At 50.8% G+C, this 18,292-nt stretch overlaps 1 protein-coding gene across 3 annotated transcripts; it reads right to left on the minus strand.

Moving 5' to 3' along the window:
• Window positions 1-5,566: 5,566 nt before the first annotated feature.
• LOC114581858 (uncharacterized) lies at window positions 5,567-14,207 on the minus strand. 3 transcript variants are annotated; one of them, XM_077917141.1, is made up of 4 exons: window positions 14,078-14,207; window positions 9,071-10,085; window positions 8,114-8,315; window positions 5,567-6,890 (listed from the first exon to the last, which is right to left on the minus strand). In XM_077917141.1, the coding sequence occupies exons 2-4, from the start codon at window positions 9,893-9,895 to the stop codon at window positions 6,244-6,246; spliced, it is 1,674 nt and encodes a 557-aa protein (XP_077773267.1). In that variant the 5' UTR covers window positions 9,896-10,085; window positions 14,078-14,207; the 3' UTR covers window positions 5,567-6,243. The 3 variants fall into 3 exon arrangements, with proteins under 3 accessions (XP_077773267.1, XP_077773266.1, XP_028558365.2); XM_077917140.1 differs by having other exon boundaries at window positions 5,567-6,893; window positions 14,078-14,204; XM_028702532.2 differs by lacking the exon at window positions 14,078-14,207 and adding an exon at window positions 13,573-13,969 and having other exon boundaries at window positions 5,567-6,893.
• Between the last annotated feature and the right edge of the window lie 4,085 nt (window positions 14,208-18,292).

Here is an 18,292-nt window from a genome sequence, read left to right on the forward strand (position 1 = left end):
CCAAAACTCAGCCCTAAACCTGGGAGATTATTCTGCCTTCTCCTTAGCTCAGAGAAGGGCAGGGGGTCTTCCTGGCTCTCATGTGGAGCCTCTTGGAAGAGCATTGAGGAAGTTCCCTCAACACTCACATGGATTTGGAGTTTGAGAGAAGGCTTGTCCCTTTGGTATTTATTAGGTCTGAAAAAGCCTCCAGAGCTCAGTGTGACATTTCTATCCCTTTATAAGAAGTAAAGCGAGTGGCAAGTGCAAATTCTGGCTGGCTACCAAGGCTGGCTCAAATTTGCGGATCTCTGCTTACCTATGAGGAGGCCCAGAACTGCAACCACCAACAACACACATCTTGCAGTCTCTCTTGCAGCCAAGTATGAAATGGTGAGCTTAGCAGTCTGGCTTAGTGTGTGTGTGTGTGTGTGTGTGTGTGATACAAGTTCAAGTGTGTTCATGAAGTGGGAAATCACGCTTTGACTCCAGGCGTTCTAGTTTTACTCCAAAAGTTCTGAAATCAGCTCCAAAATTGTGGCTTTTGTGCACGTGCACACACACCCCCCAACAAAACCACCCTCCTGGAAGTCAAGAGTGCCTGTCTACTGTTTTCCCATGGCTGGTTGGCACCCAAACTGTAGGAGGAAACCAGGCTGCTTGGCACTGTCCCCTTTCCAGATATCAACCTCCACCCCACTTCATCTAGGTAACAAATTGGCAGACACTGCAGTAACCCCTAAATTATTCCTCGAGGATACTTGCCCAACCTCTACAGGTATAAAATTAGAACGATAAATGAGGTGTTTGGAGATCCAAGTACAGTATTTGGATGAGGAGGGGTTTGCATAAATTGCGTAAATGAGGGAAGAGCGGAGCAATCACTGACTAGCTGGATGTTGGCTGGAAGAAGAGAGAAGCAAGGAGGGCACACAAGAATAAAAAAAAAGTATGATACTGTTCCAAGCCTTGCCTATCATGTAGAGCAGGTGGACTAGAACAGTGTTTACCAAATTTGCGTCTGCTCCTGCAGATGTACCACAACTCCCATCATCCCTAGCAAGCAGGACCAGAGGTCAGGAGTGATGGAAACTGTAGTCCAAAAACAGCTGGAGACCCACGTTTGGAAGACACTATACTAGAATCATGAATGGGAATTGTGGGCTTTCTGAGTGGGCTTTGCAGCACCCTGAAGATGGCAGTAACTTAAGAGGTTTTGGGAGTTTCCCCTTTCTCCCCTCTTGTGGCCCTTCCTACTCACAGTCCCTCATTTTCAACAGGGCGATGCTAAGAAAGAATTGAAAGGCTGGCAGAATTAGCCTCTTCCCACTGGCTCATCCTCACCAGCAAAGGGCTCTTTAACCCCTTCTGTACCCCAGAGTGCGAACAGCAAGCAGAGGCCTCTCGGCTCCCGTTTACTATCAGGGCACCTGCTGGGAGAAGAAAAAGAGAAGGGCATTGCAGCGCTTTGCCAGAACGCTGTCTGCTGCCTACAGAGCTAGGCTGGCAACCTGCCTCTGGTATCATGAAAGCAAAATGCAAGCACTCTTAATGTCCCTCTTTATTAGGGACTGTTCCTATTTCCTGGTCCCCATAAATGTCGCTGTTATTGTTGGCATCTGTTCGTCTCGAGACACAAATAAACGGCCTCGGCCCAGTATACCTGAAGGAGCGTCTCCACCTCCATCGTTCTGCCCGGACACTGAGGTCCAGCGGTGAGGGCCTTCTGGCAGTTCCCTCATTGCGAGAAGCAAAGCTACAGGGAACCAGGCAGAGGGCCTTCTCGGTAGTGGCGCCGGCCCTGTGGAACACCCTCCCATCAGATGTCAAAGCAATAGACAACTACCTGACATTCAGAAGACATCTTAAGGCAGCCCTGTTCAGGGAAGTGTTTAATGTGTGACATTATAGTGTATCTTTGGTCTCTGTGGAAGCTGCCCAGAGTGGCTGGGGAAAACCAGCCAGATGGGCGGGGTCCAAATAAATTATTATTATTATTATTATTATTATTATTATTATTATTATTAATCACTGCCTCCACTTTACCTCTTGCTTTTCGCATTTCATGGAAGTCAAACTGAAATTCTCTTTGTGCAGAGTTACTAGCATGGCTGTTCTTCAGGATTCACCCACCCTCATCTGGGCTCTAGAAATTAAATCACCACACGGAGAAATGGGTGCATCTTGTCTGCAGTGCCAAATGAATGGAAACCGCAAGGAAGCGGGCTAAGCCTTCAGAGGAACGTAAAAGCTATTCAAACAGTGAAGCGGCCTGCGTGTCTGGGGTGCTGTAGCGCAGGGATGGAGAACCTGTGGGCCCCACCCCCCTGACTTCCTTGGACTCCAACTCCCATGAGCCTCAGGCAGGATGGCCAATAGTGATGGGTGAGGGGAACTGGGAGGCACAAGGATTGGGGAGGGAAAAGAGGAGGTTTCTTTATTTTTAACTAGTTCATCAACAGTCCAGCCTCAGGGAAAAGCAGTGAGGTGGCCAAAGTTGAGTGTGATAATACATTGTTGGGGGGGTGAAAAGAAGAAGGGGTCTCCAAAAGGACCCTCTGAAATGAGTGAATGGGCAGTAACATGGCAAGTGCAATTCAATGGAACAAGTGTCCCTGATGAGGAACGGTTGAGGGATTTGGGGAAGTTTAGCTTATAAATTATAAAGGTAAAGCTAAAGGGACCCCTGACCATTAGGTCCAGTCATGACTGACTCTGGGGTTGCGGCGCTCATCTTGCTTTATTGGCTGAGGGAGCGGAGTACAGCTTCCGGCTGTACCTTCCCGCCAGAGCGATACCTATTTATCTACTTGCACTTTGACATGCTTTTGAACTGCTAGGTTGGCAGGAGCAGGGACCGAGCAACGGGAGCTTACCCCATCACGGGTATTCAAACCGCCGACCTTCTGATAGGCACATCCTAGGCTCTATGGTTTAACCCACAGCGCCACCCGCGTCCCATAAATTATAGGCATCTTCAAATATCCTAAGAGCTGTCCCATGGGAAACTAAGCAATTTCTCTTTAGAAGCTTCCTCTTGGTGCTGGGCTGCTGTTTCTTTTCCTAGAGATCCACCCAAAGAATCTTGTTCCACCGCTTGCTGGACCCAGCACCAAATATTGAACAAGGAAGAGCGTCTGATTCATTCCCACATTGCCAAACTCCCCAAATGTAACATATTGCGGGTGGGGCTGAGAATCTAGTTCAGCCTACTGAAAAATATGCACGACTGAAGTGTTCATGCAAGACATAGTAAGTTTATGGGAATAAACATAGGAACAGACTCAAAACAACTTGCAAGGTCCAAAGAAAGAACCAAACACTTACCCAATCTGTAGTTCAGCCCAGCCTAATTGGTGAAGTTAAATATATGGGAGAACCAAGCTGGATGTTTAGAAATACATTTCAAGGCTCCTGAACTGGGGCCCAGTTCCAAACTGGACCATTTCCCACCAATCCTGAAATAAGGAAGAATATTTATGTTGTTGATATGCTTATGTGTGAGTGATTCAATTAGGATTCCAGGGGAAATGGTCCAGTTTGGAACTGGCTCCCAGGTTCAGTACCCTATATATTCCTATTAATCCTGTCTGGGTCTCCCACATATTTAACCTTACCAATTACACTAGGCTATAGATTGGGCAAGTGTTATTCTTTCTTTTGATGTTCCAAGTTATTGTTTGGAGTCTCCTTCTCCTCTGCTTATTCCCATAAACCTATTTATGGGAAAGTGTTGCATGAATGCAGCGATGCACGGCATAAAAAGGGCTCCTCGGTCTCCGACGGCAACAAAGAGGTTGAAGTGCAAGGATGGCGCTGAGCGGAGTCAACCAGAGCCACGTGCAGCCCGTTTGGGCCGAGATCCTGTCCCGTTTCGCAGACATCGGCGCCCGGGCTGTGCCCAGGTAAGCCCGCCCCGTCGGGCAGAGACCCTCTCCCGGTGGCGAGGCCATGGCCCGGCCCTTCTCCTCTTTACTCTCGTTTCCCGCAAGCTGAGCTTCTTCTCCCCCTCCTCCCATGGCACTTGCCCCTTCAGGGAGCACATCTCCGGGGGATTCTGCCGCCTCAACGTGGAGATCATCACCCGCACCCTCAGCCACCTGACCATGATGATCGTCCAGAACCTGCTCAGGGAGCCCGTCAACTCCATGGTGAGTCTCTCTCCCTTCCCGTCGGGCGGGGGCTCCGGATGTGGGTCCCTCCTTCGCGCCGCTCCATCCTCTCCGTCTAACGCTCCCCGCCTTCGCCCCTCCCGCAGCTGCCGAGCCCAGACATCCAGGTGGTAAAGGACGTCAACCTCCGGGATCCTAGATAACAGTGGCAGGGTCTCCATCGACAGCCGCCCCGTCATGCTGACCTCCAAGTACCGCTAGGCCAAAGAAGCAGCCGGCGCCCTCCGCAGAAGTGCCGCCTGGACGTGGCAGTCTCGACCATGTCCCTCCCCCCCCAATAAACCTGCTTTTATTTCTCACTGCTCTCTCCGAGTCTCCTTAAGACACATATATTTTGTTTTTTTTTAAAGAGGAGGACTCAAAAATTCTGCATGAAGAGAAAATGAAGCATTGGCCCAGTATGGTTTGTGCAAATCAAAACATATTTGCATATATTTGGGTGTGGAGGGGTTTGCATAAATTGCATAAATGAGGGAAGAGCGGAGTAATCACTGACTAGCTGGAAGTTGGCTGGAAGAGGAGAGAAGCGAGGGGGCCATACGAGAATTTTAAAAAGTATCATATTGTCCGAAGCCTTGCCTATCATGTAGAGTGGACAGCAGGTGGACTAGAACAGTGTTTCCCAAACTTGGGTCTCCTTCTGTGGATGAACCACAACTCCCATCATCCCTAGCAAGCAGGACCAATAGTCAGGGGTTATGGGAACTGTAGTCCAAAAACAGCTGGAGACCCACGTTTGGAAGACACTATACTAGAATCATGAATGGGAATTGTGGGCTTTCTGAGTGGGCTTTGCAGCACTCTGAAGATGGCAGGAACTCAAGAGGTTTCGGGAAGAGATTTTTGGAGTTTCCCCTTTTCTCCCTCTTGTGGCCCTTCCTACTCACAGTCCCTCATTTTCCACAGGGCGATGCTAAGAAAGGACTGAAGGGCTGGTAGCATTGGCCTCATCCCACTGGCTCATCCTCAGCAGCAAAGGGCTCTTTAACCCTTTCTGCAACCCCAGAGTGTGAACAGCAAGCAGAGGCCTTGGCAGGGATGCTTTCCTTACGTACATCACCTGCTCAGACTCCAATTTTGCATGTGTTTCGACTCACACCAGGGAGCTCACAGACGAGTCAAGCAAGTTAATAGCTTTGGAAAATCCTCTGTTGCACAGAACATGAAGAGCCCTTTGCTACATCGGAGGGAAAGGCCAAGGTGTGCAAGTAGCAAGGGATGGCGTTTCTCTGGGACAGGGGGGCAACGCTGAGGGCCAGATGGAATGCCTGTGGGGCCCTTTGAATGCCAGCTGCCAATCCCAAGCATTTGAGGCAGGGGAGAGCTCCTGTTACCAGAACGTCCAGACACCCAGATTCTCAGTGCCGTCACTGTCACCTCCTCTTTGTGTACTCCCATACCAGTGAAACCCTGTGTTGACAACTCTCCTGTTTATCAAAGCTGTAATTTCCACCACCACCCAGAAAAAAACAAAGTACCAGAGCAGCTTCCCCAAGAGGGATCTCCACTGTTCTGAAGATTCCCCGCTTCCCCAAATACAGAATGGACCGTCTTCTCTAAAAAATACATTGCTTTTGTTTTGCTACAAAGGTATGATCTTGGCATACGGAAATACAGGCTGTGTTATGTAACAATAAACCTGTCTAGAGGACTAGAAGATCTATTGCCTTTCCTATAAAAAAGAGAAAAATTGAGAGAGAGAGAGAGAGAGAGAGAGAGAGAGAGAGAGAGAGAGAGAGAGACATTCAGCTGGTGCCACCACAATGTTATCGGTTCAAGAAGCCAAGCCAAGCAAGACTGGGCATCTTCTTGGACCGCTCAGTCTGGTTGTGCTGTGGAGCTTCTGGCGAGACACAAAATGGGAACCGGAAACCAGCCACACCGTCCCTCCCGCTTTGCACGTAAATAGAATTCATTCTAACTAAGCCATCCCTGACAGATAATGATCTGCAGACGTCAAGCTGAAGGGACACCAGTCATCTGGCCCACAACAGCACCAAACTTGGCGGTGAGCACGGTCCACGCTTTGGCCCCCGGCGAACTCTCGGCGCAGGGCAATTCGGGTTTCCTTCCGTCGGGGGAAGATCTTCCGCTAAGTCGTGTGGGTTCTCCGATGCCGAACAAGGTGCGAGTTCTGCCCGAACTTCTTCCCGCACTCGGGGCATTTGTACGGTCTCTCTCCCGTGTGGGTGATCTGGTGGCGGATGAGGTCGGAGCTCCAGCGGAACTTCTTGCCGCACTGGCTGCACCCGTAAGGGCGTTCCCTGGCGTGGGACGCTCGGTGCCTGGTCAGCTCCGAGCTCTGGTAAAAGCTCCGGCTGCACTGGGCGCAGCGGAAGGGTCTTTCCGAGGCGTGGGTCCTCTGGTGCCGGGTCAGCTGGGAGGTGTGGCCGAAGCACTTGCCGCACTGGGGACACTGGTGGGGCTTTTCCCCCGTGTGGATCCTCTGGTGGGTGAGCAGGTGCGAGTTGCGGCTGAACGTTTTCCCACATTCTGAGCACCGGTGGAGGGGCTTTCCTGCCGGGTGGGAGGCTCCGCTGGGGACGGGGCGTGCAGCCGGATTCTCTCCCGTTTCACCGCACCTCTCTTCGCGAGGCTGGCTGGCTCTCTCGCCACCACGGTTTTCAGCCGCAACATTCTCCTGGGAATTCCCGGACGGAAACGCCCTGGGAGGCTCCACTTCCATGGCACCTCCTTGCAGAGGGTTCTCCTCTCGGCTCCCGTTTACCATCAGGGCACCTGCTGGGATAAGAAAAAGAGAAGGGCATTGCCACACTTTGCCAGCACGCTGTCTGCCGCCTACAGAGCCAGGCTGGCAACCTGTCTCTGGCATTGTGAAAGCAAAATGCAAGCACTCTTACTGTCCCTCTTTACCAGGGACTGTTCCTATTTCCTGGTCCCCATAAATGTCGCTGTTATCGTTGGCATCTGTCTTGAGACACAAATAAATCGCTGCCCCTGCTTCGCCTCTCACTTTTCGCATTTCAGGGACGTCAAGCTGAAATGCTCTTTGTGCAGAGTTACTAGCATGGCTGTTCTTCAGGATTCACCCTCCCTCATCTGGGCTCTGGAAATTAAATCACTGTGCGAAGAAATGGGTGCATCTTGTCTGCAGTGCCAAATGAGTGGAAACCGCAGGGAAGCAGGCTTAACCTTCGGAGGAACGTAAAAGCTATTCAAACAGCAAAGCCGCCTTCGTTTCTGGGGTGCTCTTGGGCAGGGATGGAGAACCTGTGGGCCCCACCCCCCTGACTTCCTTGGACTCAAACTCCCATGAGCCTCAGGCAGCATGGCCAATGGTGCTGAGGGATGAGGGGAACTGGGAGTCCAGCAACACCCACAGGGCCACAGGTTTTCCCCACCCTGTACTGCAGATCACTCTCCCTAGTCACACCCTCTTCTGGTCCTGCTCTGCACCCTTCCCTGAGTGATTTTGGGCTGGCTAGCGTGTGTCCTTGACCTCTGCTAAGGCCTCTTCCTAGGCTAGATGGGAGGATGGTGTGAGGTGCGTGTGTACACAAACCAGGTTACTGCACAAAGGGGGGGGGGAATTATTAATATTATTAGTTTATTTATACCCATTTCCCCCTGATTATTGCTCTGCCCAATTTGGCCACTGGCTTCAACCATCACTGGCATGCAGCCCTCAACAGGTTGTCCAGAAGGTAAGGTGGCACTCAGGCTAAAAAAAGTTTCCCCATCACTAATGCAGACTCTGCATGTGTATGAGCCAGACTATAGGCCAGTTGCTTTCTGGTGCTGATGAGAGCCACAGTCCAAAACATTTGGAGAGCACCAGGTTGGCCTGTGTTTTATGAGAAAGGCAAGTAAAAACTGAAACAAGCCAACAGAACTGGGTCCAGCAACCTTCAGTCTCTAGGCATAGGAAAACATCCCCAGAACCTCCCATTGGACCCAAAGCCTCCTTCATTAAAACCAGGGGCTCCTCTTGTATTTCTTACCTGTTTCCTGAAGTCCTCGGGGCTCCTGTTTGGGGATGCAGGGCATCTTGAGAGCAGGGATGAGGGGAGGCTGGTTTAGTGTTACGTCTGTCGAGGATAAGCAGTCGAGATGGGGCAGCAGTGGGGCAGGAGGTTCCCATGGCGCTCCAGGGAGAATCATTTCTTGCGGGCTTACCTGCTCAACTTTCACCCGTACTGTAACCTGGCAACGAGAGACAACAACATGCCATTAGGAAGGAAATAGCCTCCTTCAAGGCCCGCCCCCAATCACCTTTAAAGTACAGGAAGGAAGAAACCGTGACCCTCCAGCTATCGCTAGACCAGCTCCCATCACTCCTGACTCTTGGACACTGATGGGAGTTGTCGTAGGGGCACAGCTTTCTCTCCTTTTGCTTTATTTAGCTTTTTCTTGCAAGGAAAATGCTTCAATCCTCTGCTCATTTAGGTTGGCCTTTTCTGTACCTTTCCAGCTCTACAATACCCTTCTGAGAGCAAGTGAACACCAGCCTGCACATTCCCCTTCTCAATTGTCTTCCCTTGTTATCCTTCAAATATTTTAGACCAGGTGTGCATCACCTCCTGCCCTCCAGATGTTGCCCATCTCCCACAATTCCTGGCCACTGTTAATGACCCGGAAGCTGTACGCCGGCTCCCTTGGCTAATAAAGCGAGATGAGCGCCGCAACCCCAGAATCGGTCACGACTGGACCTAATGGTCAGGGGTCCCTTTACCTTTTTTACTGAACACTTGGTTAAGGGTTTTATACAGAAACGTCTTGCTGGATTCTTGAGAAAACTTCTGGAGGTGTTGTTGGGGGAACTAGGATGCTATAGGGACTGTGGCTGGAGGCTCCCTTATTATTAATTATTATTATTATTATACCACCCTTCATTGAAGGATCTCAGGGTGGTCCACAAAATAAAACCTCTCTGTCACCATGACGTAAAGCGTCCTCACCTGTTGCTCCCACATGCCTGCCTCTCGCCGTCCCATCTGGTAGCCTTCCACTAGTGCCACCGCCTGGGCACAGGTCTCTGGGCCTCGCTCCCACACCCAGTTTTGGATCTCCTGGGGCAAGATGGTCAGGAACTGCTCCAGGATCAGCAGCTCCAGGATCTGCTCCTTAGTGCGGCTCTCGGGCTTCAGCCAGCGGCGACAGAGCTCCCTCAGCCTCCGGCAAGCCTCCCGAGGGCCTTCCGAGTCCTGGTAGCGGAACTGCCGGAAGCGCTGGCGCTGCATCTCCACGCTGGGCCCGGCCTCCCCTCGCAGGCTGGAAGACTTCGACTTCCTGTGGTCGCCCCGGCTGTTCCTGGTGTCCAGGCCATTGTGGGGCGGCTGGCCTTTCCCGCTGAGGGCCGGCATGAGGCGGGTCACCCACTCACCCCTTGGCCACTGGCAGGTTTCGGCCGCCCTCTCGAAAGACGACAGGTAGGCCTCGATGTCGTCCACGGGCGCCAGCTCAGGGAGCTGGAGGTTCCCCCAGGCAGGCGGTGGGGGTGGCACTGCCACGGGGGTCTGCACCATCTCCTGGCACTGAACCTCCCACAGCTGCGGGATGGGGTCGCTTCTCACCTGAGGAGGGGTCGCCCACCTCAGTAAATCGCTAATGGTGCCGGCCTGGACGACGAGGGGAGGCTTCCCTGCGGCATCCCATTCCCACCCTGCTTCGGGGCACGGCGGACCAGGCTCCTCCATCTTCACCCGCGGCGGCAGCGTGTCTTCTAACGGGTACAAAAAATGGAGGCCCAGCGCTGGAGGAGGCACTTCCTGTGTGGCGGCCATTTTCCCTCCAATCTTCCCCTCAGCAAAAAGGAGGAATCCCCTGGCCGGTGCTGACTGGGGCCAGTCAAAAGAGGCTGTTCAGACAATCCACACGTCTCTGGGAGCCGGACAAGGAAGATAAGGGCTGGCAGCCAGCAAATGTTACCTTAACGCCGGCAAAGTGATGATGCGGCAGCAAAAGGACTCCTCCCTGAAACATAAAGCCAAAACACTACTGAGAATTAGGCTCATAAGGAACGGGATCGACCCCAAAGCGGCCGAGAACTGTCTGCGCCCATTGTGTTGGGTCAGTAGGAGTTTGGAATTCAATTAGTGCCTATGTCCTTTTAAATGTTTCTATGACCTTTCACATGTGTTTGTGGGAGAGGGCGTTATAGTTTTGTTTTACCTATTTATTTTGTGCTTCTATCCTGTATTTTTATCTTGCAAACCAACCTGAGATCTTCGGATAAATTTAATAAATTTAATAAATAATAAATAAATTTAATAAATAATAAATAATAATAAAGAAAATTGGGCCTGCAGCAAAATGCTGCAGTGCTGAGTGCTGCTTTTCAGGATTCTAGACACTCTGTGCCATTCTTTCTGCCCCCAAACCTACCCCAAGTCAGTCAGGATCCTAAAGCCCCCTTTCCCCCTAAATGGTTGTTGTTTTTTTGGTACTTCTACAAACTTTGGGGTCTCCCCCACGCCCGAGCCTGGTGACCTCTTCTTCTTGTGCATTTTGGTCACATAAACGTCAGCACTCACAGCCTGGAGATAAAACGTAGACAGAACACCAGGCATTGATAGACCCTCCCTTCCTCCAGAAATGTATCTAATCCTCTTTTAAAGCCACCCTGGTTGGTGGCCATCACTCCATCTTGTGGCAGGGAAGACCATACGCCATCAATTCCCAAACTCACCCCCCAGCCCTGGACCACTTGCAAATTGCCAAGAGTCTCAGATGGCAGATCATTCAATGATTTTTCTGCTGGCTGTAGCAACTGTAATGCACTGTGCTAGACGCTGTACGATTCTTAAAAACTGTGTTTCTATTGCTTCTTTTATTTCAAACCTATTTTATTGCAATGCAACCCAAATTCCACAGAACTCAACTTGTAATACAATGTAAGAAACGCAAGAAGCAATAAAAATACAGTTTGAAAATATTTAAGGCAATGACTGACTGCACTGCCTCCCATTTCTGGCCACAAATCCACAGCCACGCCACAGACCAGAAGTTGGGAACCCCTTCTGTAGATGAAGCACCCATTGCACAAAAAAGTGCTTCCTTTTATCCTTCCAGTGTCTGCTGCCAATCGATTTCTTTTGAGAAAATCTGAGTTTTATCTTCACGTGGGGAGCGGAAGGAATTTCTTGCTATCATTTTTTTCCACACTGAACGAGAGCACCCTTCTTAGGAGCACGGGGCAAGTGGTAGTTCTCTCCTCAAAGCTAGGGCACAGCAAAAACTAGTGATAGGGCAGGATAATGCAGTACTTTGCCTCTGAGGATCAAAGCACTACTGTTTTAAAATGTTCCAGGCGTAACCGTGCCCTGGAATGCACATTTCTGCCCAATTACTTGCTCTCTGGCGGCCGACAGGTCATCTACAGAGCCTCTGAGCCAAAGAGAATAATATACTGACACTTTATTTAAAAAGATAAAGAGCACGTGAATTGCCTTCCTGGGCCAGACCAAAGGTCCCTTTAGTTCAGCATTCTGAAAGTGTCTGGCCAGGTGGGAGGAGCCTCAGCTCATGTGCTTTGTCTGCAGAATGTCCCAGGTTCAATCCTCAGGATCTCCAGTGAAGTAGGATATGCTAATGATCTCTGCCCAAGACCACTGCTACTTGGGAGTAAGAGTACTGGGCTAGGCAGACCTTGCCTGACCTAAGGGTGGCATGGTAGCTCAGAGTACAAAGGTCCCAAGTTCAATTCCTAGCATAGTGGGTTTCTTGTTATTTTAAGGATAATGGTCATTGAGTAGGTGATGGGTGGGGGGCGGGGGGAGGCAATCCTTCTTTCTGCCCTGGAGAGCTGCTGCCAGTTGGAGTAGCCAGTCCTGCGTTAGATTAGCAACTAGTCTGACCTGGTCTAAGGCAGCCTCCTAGGATTTTTAAGGGTCTACAAGCCAATGGAAAGCCAGCAGTCGTCACAGCATCCCATGAAGATGAATGACAGAAGCTCATCAGGCATCCTTTTGCCAGTCCTGTCACCCCAGGGGGCAGGACTAGAACCAATAGGTGGAAATTGCAAAGAAGCAGCTAAACAGGAGGAGAGACATATCCTAACAGCGAGAGATGCTTGGTTCTGGGAAGAGGTCCCTAGGGAGAAAGTGGGCTCTCCTTCACTGCGGATTCTGCACTAAGCAGGGGGTTTGGACTAGCTGGCCTCTCAGGGACCCTCCAACTCCATAATTCTGTGGTTCCTGCATCTAATTCCAATCACTTCCATTGGATAACTCCATGTGGCACAACTCAAATGTGCCCATTCAGAGCACCAAACCCCTGTGAGCTGCCTGATACCAATTCTTAGGGATTCTTTGACAAGGTTCGTCCACTAAGACCATGGGAAGTCTGGGAATTATGCACCAGAGTCCCTTGCAAGGTTTCAGAGGATGCTGCGGTGCATGTGAAGCACTTGGGTTATGCACACATCTGGGCCACACCTCCCGAGTAATGCACTGCTTCCCAGCTGCTCCAAGAAACCACTTGGGATGTTTGCAGAACATAGAAAAGGCCCTGCTGCATAAGACCAAAGGCCCATCTTGCTTCCTATTGTGTCGTAAGAATGGAAGAAAAGCCCTGTTGGATCAGGTTGATGTCCCATCTAGTCCAGCCTCCTGCTTTCACACTGGCCTGACAGATGCCTTTGGGAAGCCCACAAGCAGAATCTGAACACAGTGCTTTCATTTAGCTTACAATGAACTGGTCCTATGCTCCATTCATTTTTTCTTTTCCTAATCTCTTTTTAAAGACATCTAAGCAAGAAGCAGCAAAATACATATGCTAAGTGTGTGCCTCAAATAAAGTACTTTTTTGTGGCGGGTCTGTCTGGAATCTCCTGCCAATCTATTTCATCAGATGAACCTTGAGCTATAGTGCTATGGGAGGGGATGTGGGAGAACGGACTTCTCACCATGCACCAAGAATGAACTGATTCAATCCACAGGCAAGAAGCAATTCTGGTCATGCTTAAACACACAGCCAGGGTGTGTCAGGGAGATCCACCCACCCCCCAATGGACACACCACAAAAGTCCCTTCTAAGAGTTCACAAGTGCGTATGGACCAATGCATATCTGTATGTCACACACAACATATGCCATACTGCTAACATATAGGGCAGTCTTTTGGACTAAGCACCCACTCCAACATTCCCTGCCACCCACACATAATCCTATCACTGGATGGGATGATGGAGCAAATTCTACCCCCCTCCCAATAATACCCCTCCTAAAATGTCACAATGGAGCTGGGCTCCTTGACTCGCATCCCCTCGCCTTTCTTTGTTGCCATCCCGTTTCGCCAAGCATGTGGGAGACCCGCTTAGGAGGCTAGCCTGAGCCTATAAAACTCACTCTCCCTGAGATCCCAAGGAATTCTGACTCTCAGGATTCTCCCGTGGCTCTTCCAGGAAAAGGTCTCCTGAGGACCAAGAAGTCCTGGCCCTGGCACATCAGATTCCCACTTACATTTCCCTGCAAATAAATCCAAGAGTCCTGGCTCCCAGCCCTAATTCTAAGAAGTTTTATCTCTTCCTTTCTAGAAGAGTGCTGCTTCTAATCTTCCACGCTCTGTCTCCCTAAGGCAGGGATGGAGAATCGGCAGGGCCTCCAGAGGTTGCGGGGACCGGGACGCCCATCCCCCTTGACCACAGGCCATTTTGGCTGGGGCTGATGGGAGCTGGAGCCCCACAACATCTTGGGCGGAGGGCGCAGGTTCTTTCCCTTGCCCTCTAAGAGCACCGAGGAGCCCAGCCTCGCACCTCCCTTCCTAAGGAAACCCAGCAGTCCTGCTCCTAATCTGCGAGAACTATAGCCGGTCCCGCTCCCAGAAGTCCTGGCTCCGGCCTCTGAAAAGAACCCAGGAGTCCTACCTCCACCTTCCCGCCCGGCCGCCCCCCACAACACCCTGATCTTAGGAAGCCTGGTGGAGCCCAACCCCAAATGCGAAAACTAACGGGACCCGGGCGAGTACCGGAGCCTCCTCCTCCTCCGACCTCCTTCCCTCGGGAGGACCCAGGCGTCCTGGTGCCGCTAAAGCCCCGGGACCTGCGAAAGGGAATCCCGGCTCCCTCTTCCTGCAAGACCCCCTCCTCCCCGCAGGGACCCTGGAGTCCCGGCTCCAGCTCCGCCCTTTGTTCCGTCCCCCGCCCTCGCCCCGCTCGCCGGCTGTGCGCGTCTTGGCGCGCCCCGGGCCCGGCTCCGCTACCTGGGCCGGGGCGCCTCCCGCGCGGCGCTCGCTCTCTCAGGGCTCCGGAGGCGGCGTCGGCGGCGTCTCCGCCTCGAGTCCCGCGGCGCCCATCGCGCGCTGCCCGGCCCAGCCTTGCCCTGCCCGCGCGCCGCGCCAGCCCCGCTCGCCTCGCTTCGCCCTGCCCTGGAGGTGGCCGCCAGGTTGGTTCCCGGGCTGCGCCGGAGAGGCTGGGGTTAGTCCCCCCTCCGCAGGGCGGGCACTGGCTGCGATCTCTGTCAGTCACCGCCGAAAGGAAGGGGAAGCCGGCTTGGGACAGCCCCTCGCCCAAAGCGGCAGGGAGGGCGGGCCGGCGAGGGAGGGAAGGAGGCAGGCCGGGCAGGGCCGCCTTTGCCACGATTGCTCCGCGCTGCAGGCGCCGCGGCCGGGATTGCGCGCAGCCGGGTCGAGGAGGGCGCAGCAGGCGCGCCTTTCTTCCCGTTCGATTTCTTGACTTTAATAATAATAATAATAATAATAATAATAATAATAATAATAATAATAATAATAATAATAATAATAATGCAGAGTACCGAAATAGGGGTCGCTGACTTTTTGCTGCTGTTGCTGCATCTTGCGCTGCATTGCTTCTAGGCATGTGCAGAGCGCCTTTCCTTTGAGGAAGGGAACGAGCGTCTGTCGTGCGAAACTGATTCAAAAAGGAAGCTGGCGAGTAGGGTCGCTTTATAGCGAATAGTGTTGCTTCAGCCAGGGAGAAGAGGAGGCAGAGGTTTCTTCCCTAAGAAGAGGACCCCCCCCCCCAAGGGATGGTCTGGTGTCAGGAGAGGCAGAACTAGGCCAGTCAGATCAATGCTTAATCTCCATACTTTTACAAAGGCAGCATATGGTTTTTAAGAAACCGCAGTGTCCCTGAGCATGTGTGGAGCAACCTGGGGAGACCAGTTGGCTTGCAAACGTATGCACCAAGTTACGTGGTGGAATATGGTTTCAAAAACTGCCTCATCTTGATTTATTCCGAGAATGGCTTTCAATTTACATAAACGTTCACGGTGGCTCATGTAAAATGAAACAAGCACACAACCCACTCCAAAATCCATGCATAAGTCAAGTAGAGGCAACTCTCAATTTAAGCAGAGGTTACGTTCTGGGGATAGTACATAAAGCCAAAATTGTGTCTAGTGACTACAGTACACCAGTGGCGTAGCGTGGGGGGTGCAGGGGGGCCGGCCGCACCGGGCGCAACATCTGGGGGTTAGGGTTAGGGTGCGCAAATCCACGGTTTAGGGGGCGCAAATCCACGGGTTGGGGGTGCAAATTACTTGCCTTGCCCCGGGTGCTGACAACCCACGCTACGCCACTGCAGTACACAGCAGTCAAAACCCATTGGGTGCAATGGTGGGTGGGATTGCCAAAGTTTCCCTACCCCGGATGCCCACACCCCCTTTTTAATTCCACTGTCCAGCCCATAAAGCAGATTGCGCTCAAGTTAAATGTGTGAAAGTTGCAAGTTACCTGCATGCCAATCCCAACCAACAGACTGAAAAGGCAACATTTTGCAGGCAATGTAGTCAAAAGACTATGCATAATAACCATTCATCAAAGGCCTTTGTATATCAACTTGTGTTACTAACCTAGAGCAGTATTCAGCTAAGGCTACATCTGCACTATACATTTAAAGCCCATTTCCAAAGTGGTTTAAGAATCAGTCCTCCTTCCCAGGGCACTCTAGGTCTGTGAGGGCAAAGGGGTCTCCTAACAACTCAGTGTAGACTTCTCAGGTTTCTTTGGGGGAAAGCCATAACTTTTAAAAGTGCTAGGATTATAGTGTGAATTTCTTCTAACACATAAGCGGTTTTGACTACACATTTTTGCAAGAAATCTCCCTTAAATGCAATGCATTCTTGTATGTTACTTTCACTAATATATGCATTTTTATCCACCTATATAGGCCTTTTTGTAAACATTGGCAGATTGGGGGACTGTATCTCAAAATTTGAAGTGGAAATTGGGAAAGATGGCTGTGTTTTTGGTTCTCATGTTAAAAAGCACAGATTTGATAGACTCAGCTTTAAACGTGAACTAAACCGAATTTCTCCTCTATCTCTAGCGCAGAACCGTTGAAATTAAGGGACCTAACTTAGTCATGCTCATTCATTTCAGTGGGGCTGCTGTGAGTGAAACATAGCTCAATACTACCCCTGATGCCACAGGGAGATAGCTGAAGGTTGTGAACCGCCCTGAGATCTATGGGTGGTATACAAATTTAATAAATAAATAAAATAATTAAAAATAAACATTAATTATTTTATTTTGGGGGAGTTTTATCTCCTTGGAAGGAGCTTTCCACAGGCTCTCGGGTGGGGCAGAAAGCCCCCTTTCCCCTTTGAATTCTCCTCTGAATTTTGGGGGAGCAAGGAAGCGCTCAGAATTGGAAACAAAGAAAAGGGAACCAACGTTTTCATCTCTTAATAGCGGGAGGTCTCTTCTCCGTTCCTTCCTCCGTCACATTTGTACAATTTTAGGACGAGTGCCATGGAAGTAGTAGCAAGGGGGAAATCATCCCTTTTATTGCTCTGCAGAAATCATAATCTTTTACAGACATGAGGTCACGTCTGCGGCATTTTCTGCTCACACACCTTTTTGCAGCGCAAGCCAGCAAGATGAGCCTGGGAAACAATCAAACCTGGTGAACTCTGCAGTGCTTATGCTGATTCTCACTTACTGTCATTTCAGATTCAAAACATCCGTCGTTGTTTGCGCCGTCACTGAGCAATTATGCTACAAAAGCAATCCAGTTTTAAATTGGATTCACTCTCCGAGCTTCCTCCAAGAATCGCTGCAGATTTGTGGGGGTGTTAAGAGACTTCTGGGTTAGAGATCTCTGGCCTTTTCCAGAAATCTACTAGTATTCCATAAGGGGGGGGAGCCATGATGGTGTTAGTTCTGCAGTCATACTGAGCTGGGTTTTAAAAGAAATAAATAAAAGGGAATCTACTGTGGGCGCAGTTACATAAACCCGCCATTAGATGGCACACTGAGCCCGGGCAGCGGAGGGCATCCTGTCCCCGCCAAAGACAACAAATATTTCCCCCCACCTTCGCATAACTCAAAACCGATTGTTCGTTTGAAGGGCATGAGGGCCTGTGAAGGGCCTAGGCTGCCTTCCAGCCATGTTGTCACATGGCGCAGCAGTTGTGTGCATCCTGACGGCATATGCAAGAATTAATCCGGTGCGGCTTTTGGCATACTGCTGCGCGCGTTCTCAAAGCGCCACTGGCGTGTCTGTAAAAGTAACTGGAGAAATAGACGCTGAGTGGCTGGGAGTGGGCCGCAGTCTTCCTAAATGCCGGCAGAGTCCTTTCCCTGTTTAGCCGCAGGCCGGTGGCTGGTCTCAAATGCAGAACCCAAAGTGGTAAAGTCTTGCCTGAGGAGCAAATGCCACCAGATTCAACCGGAATGAAGTGCAGTTGAACAGACATAGGGTAACTCTTAAGCAAGTGTGAGGAACGTTTTTCAGACTGAGGGCCATATTCTGCTATGGGAAACCTTTCAGGGGCCGCATGCCAGAAGTGGGCAGGGCCAGAGGCAAAAATGGGTGGAGTGATGAATGCAAATTTCACTTTTGCACAGTACGCTTGTTTCTACACTCACAAACCTAATCCAGCCGAGCAATTAAGGCATTAATGGAGGTGAAGGACACATTCAGCTAGGTAAAAGTATTCAAATAGGGTATGAAGTAGGGCTGGGGAGAGTGGGTATGGTTGAGGAAGGCATGTGGTCAGACAGAGAAGCCTGAAGGACTGCATTTGCCCCCTGGGCTCAAAACGCCTTACGTCAGATATTACGGAACAGCTGCATCAGTCAAGTATAGTAGGAACCTTTTAAGTCGTCCCTCCCAGAGGAAAAGATGTGTGCAAGCTTGAGGCTGACAGAAATAAAATGCTGCCAAATGTTGAAATGCAACATTTCACCTTCTGAAATGTGTAATTTTTCTTAAGTTCA

Source organism: Podarcis muralis, chromosome 13, assembly GCF_964188315.1.
Source record: "Podarcis muralis chromosome 13, rPodMur119.hap1.1, whole genome shotgun sequence".
In the NCBI taxonomy this organism is placed as follows: domain Eukaryota; kingdom Metazoa; phylum Chordata; class Lepidosauria; order Squamata; family Lacertidae; genus Podarcis; species Podarcis muralis.

What these genes read in the sequence shown, in the direction of transcription:
- LOC114581858 (XM_077917140.1), bottom strand. Translation starts at nt 9,895, where the DNA reads ATGGCCGCCACACAGGAAGTGCCTCCTCCAGCGCTGGGCCTCCATTTT. An exon ending in CAGGCATGTGGGAGCAACAG is followed by an intron (nt 8,316 to 9,070) that starts GTGAGGACGCTT and finishes TCTCGTTGCCAG; the next exon opens with GTTACAGTACGGGTGAAAGT. An exon ending in CCGAGGACTTCAGGAAACAG is followed by an intron (nt 6,894 to 8,113) that starts GTAAGAAATACA and finishes TTCTTATCCCAG; the next exon opens with CAGGTGCCCTGATGGTAAAC.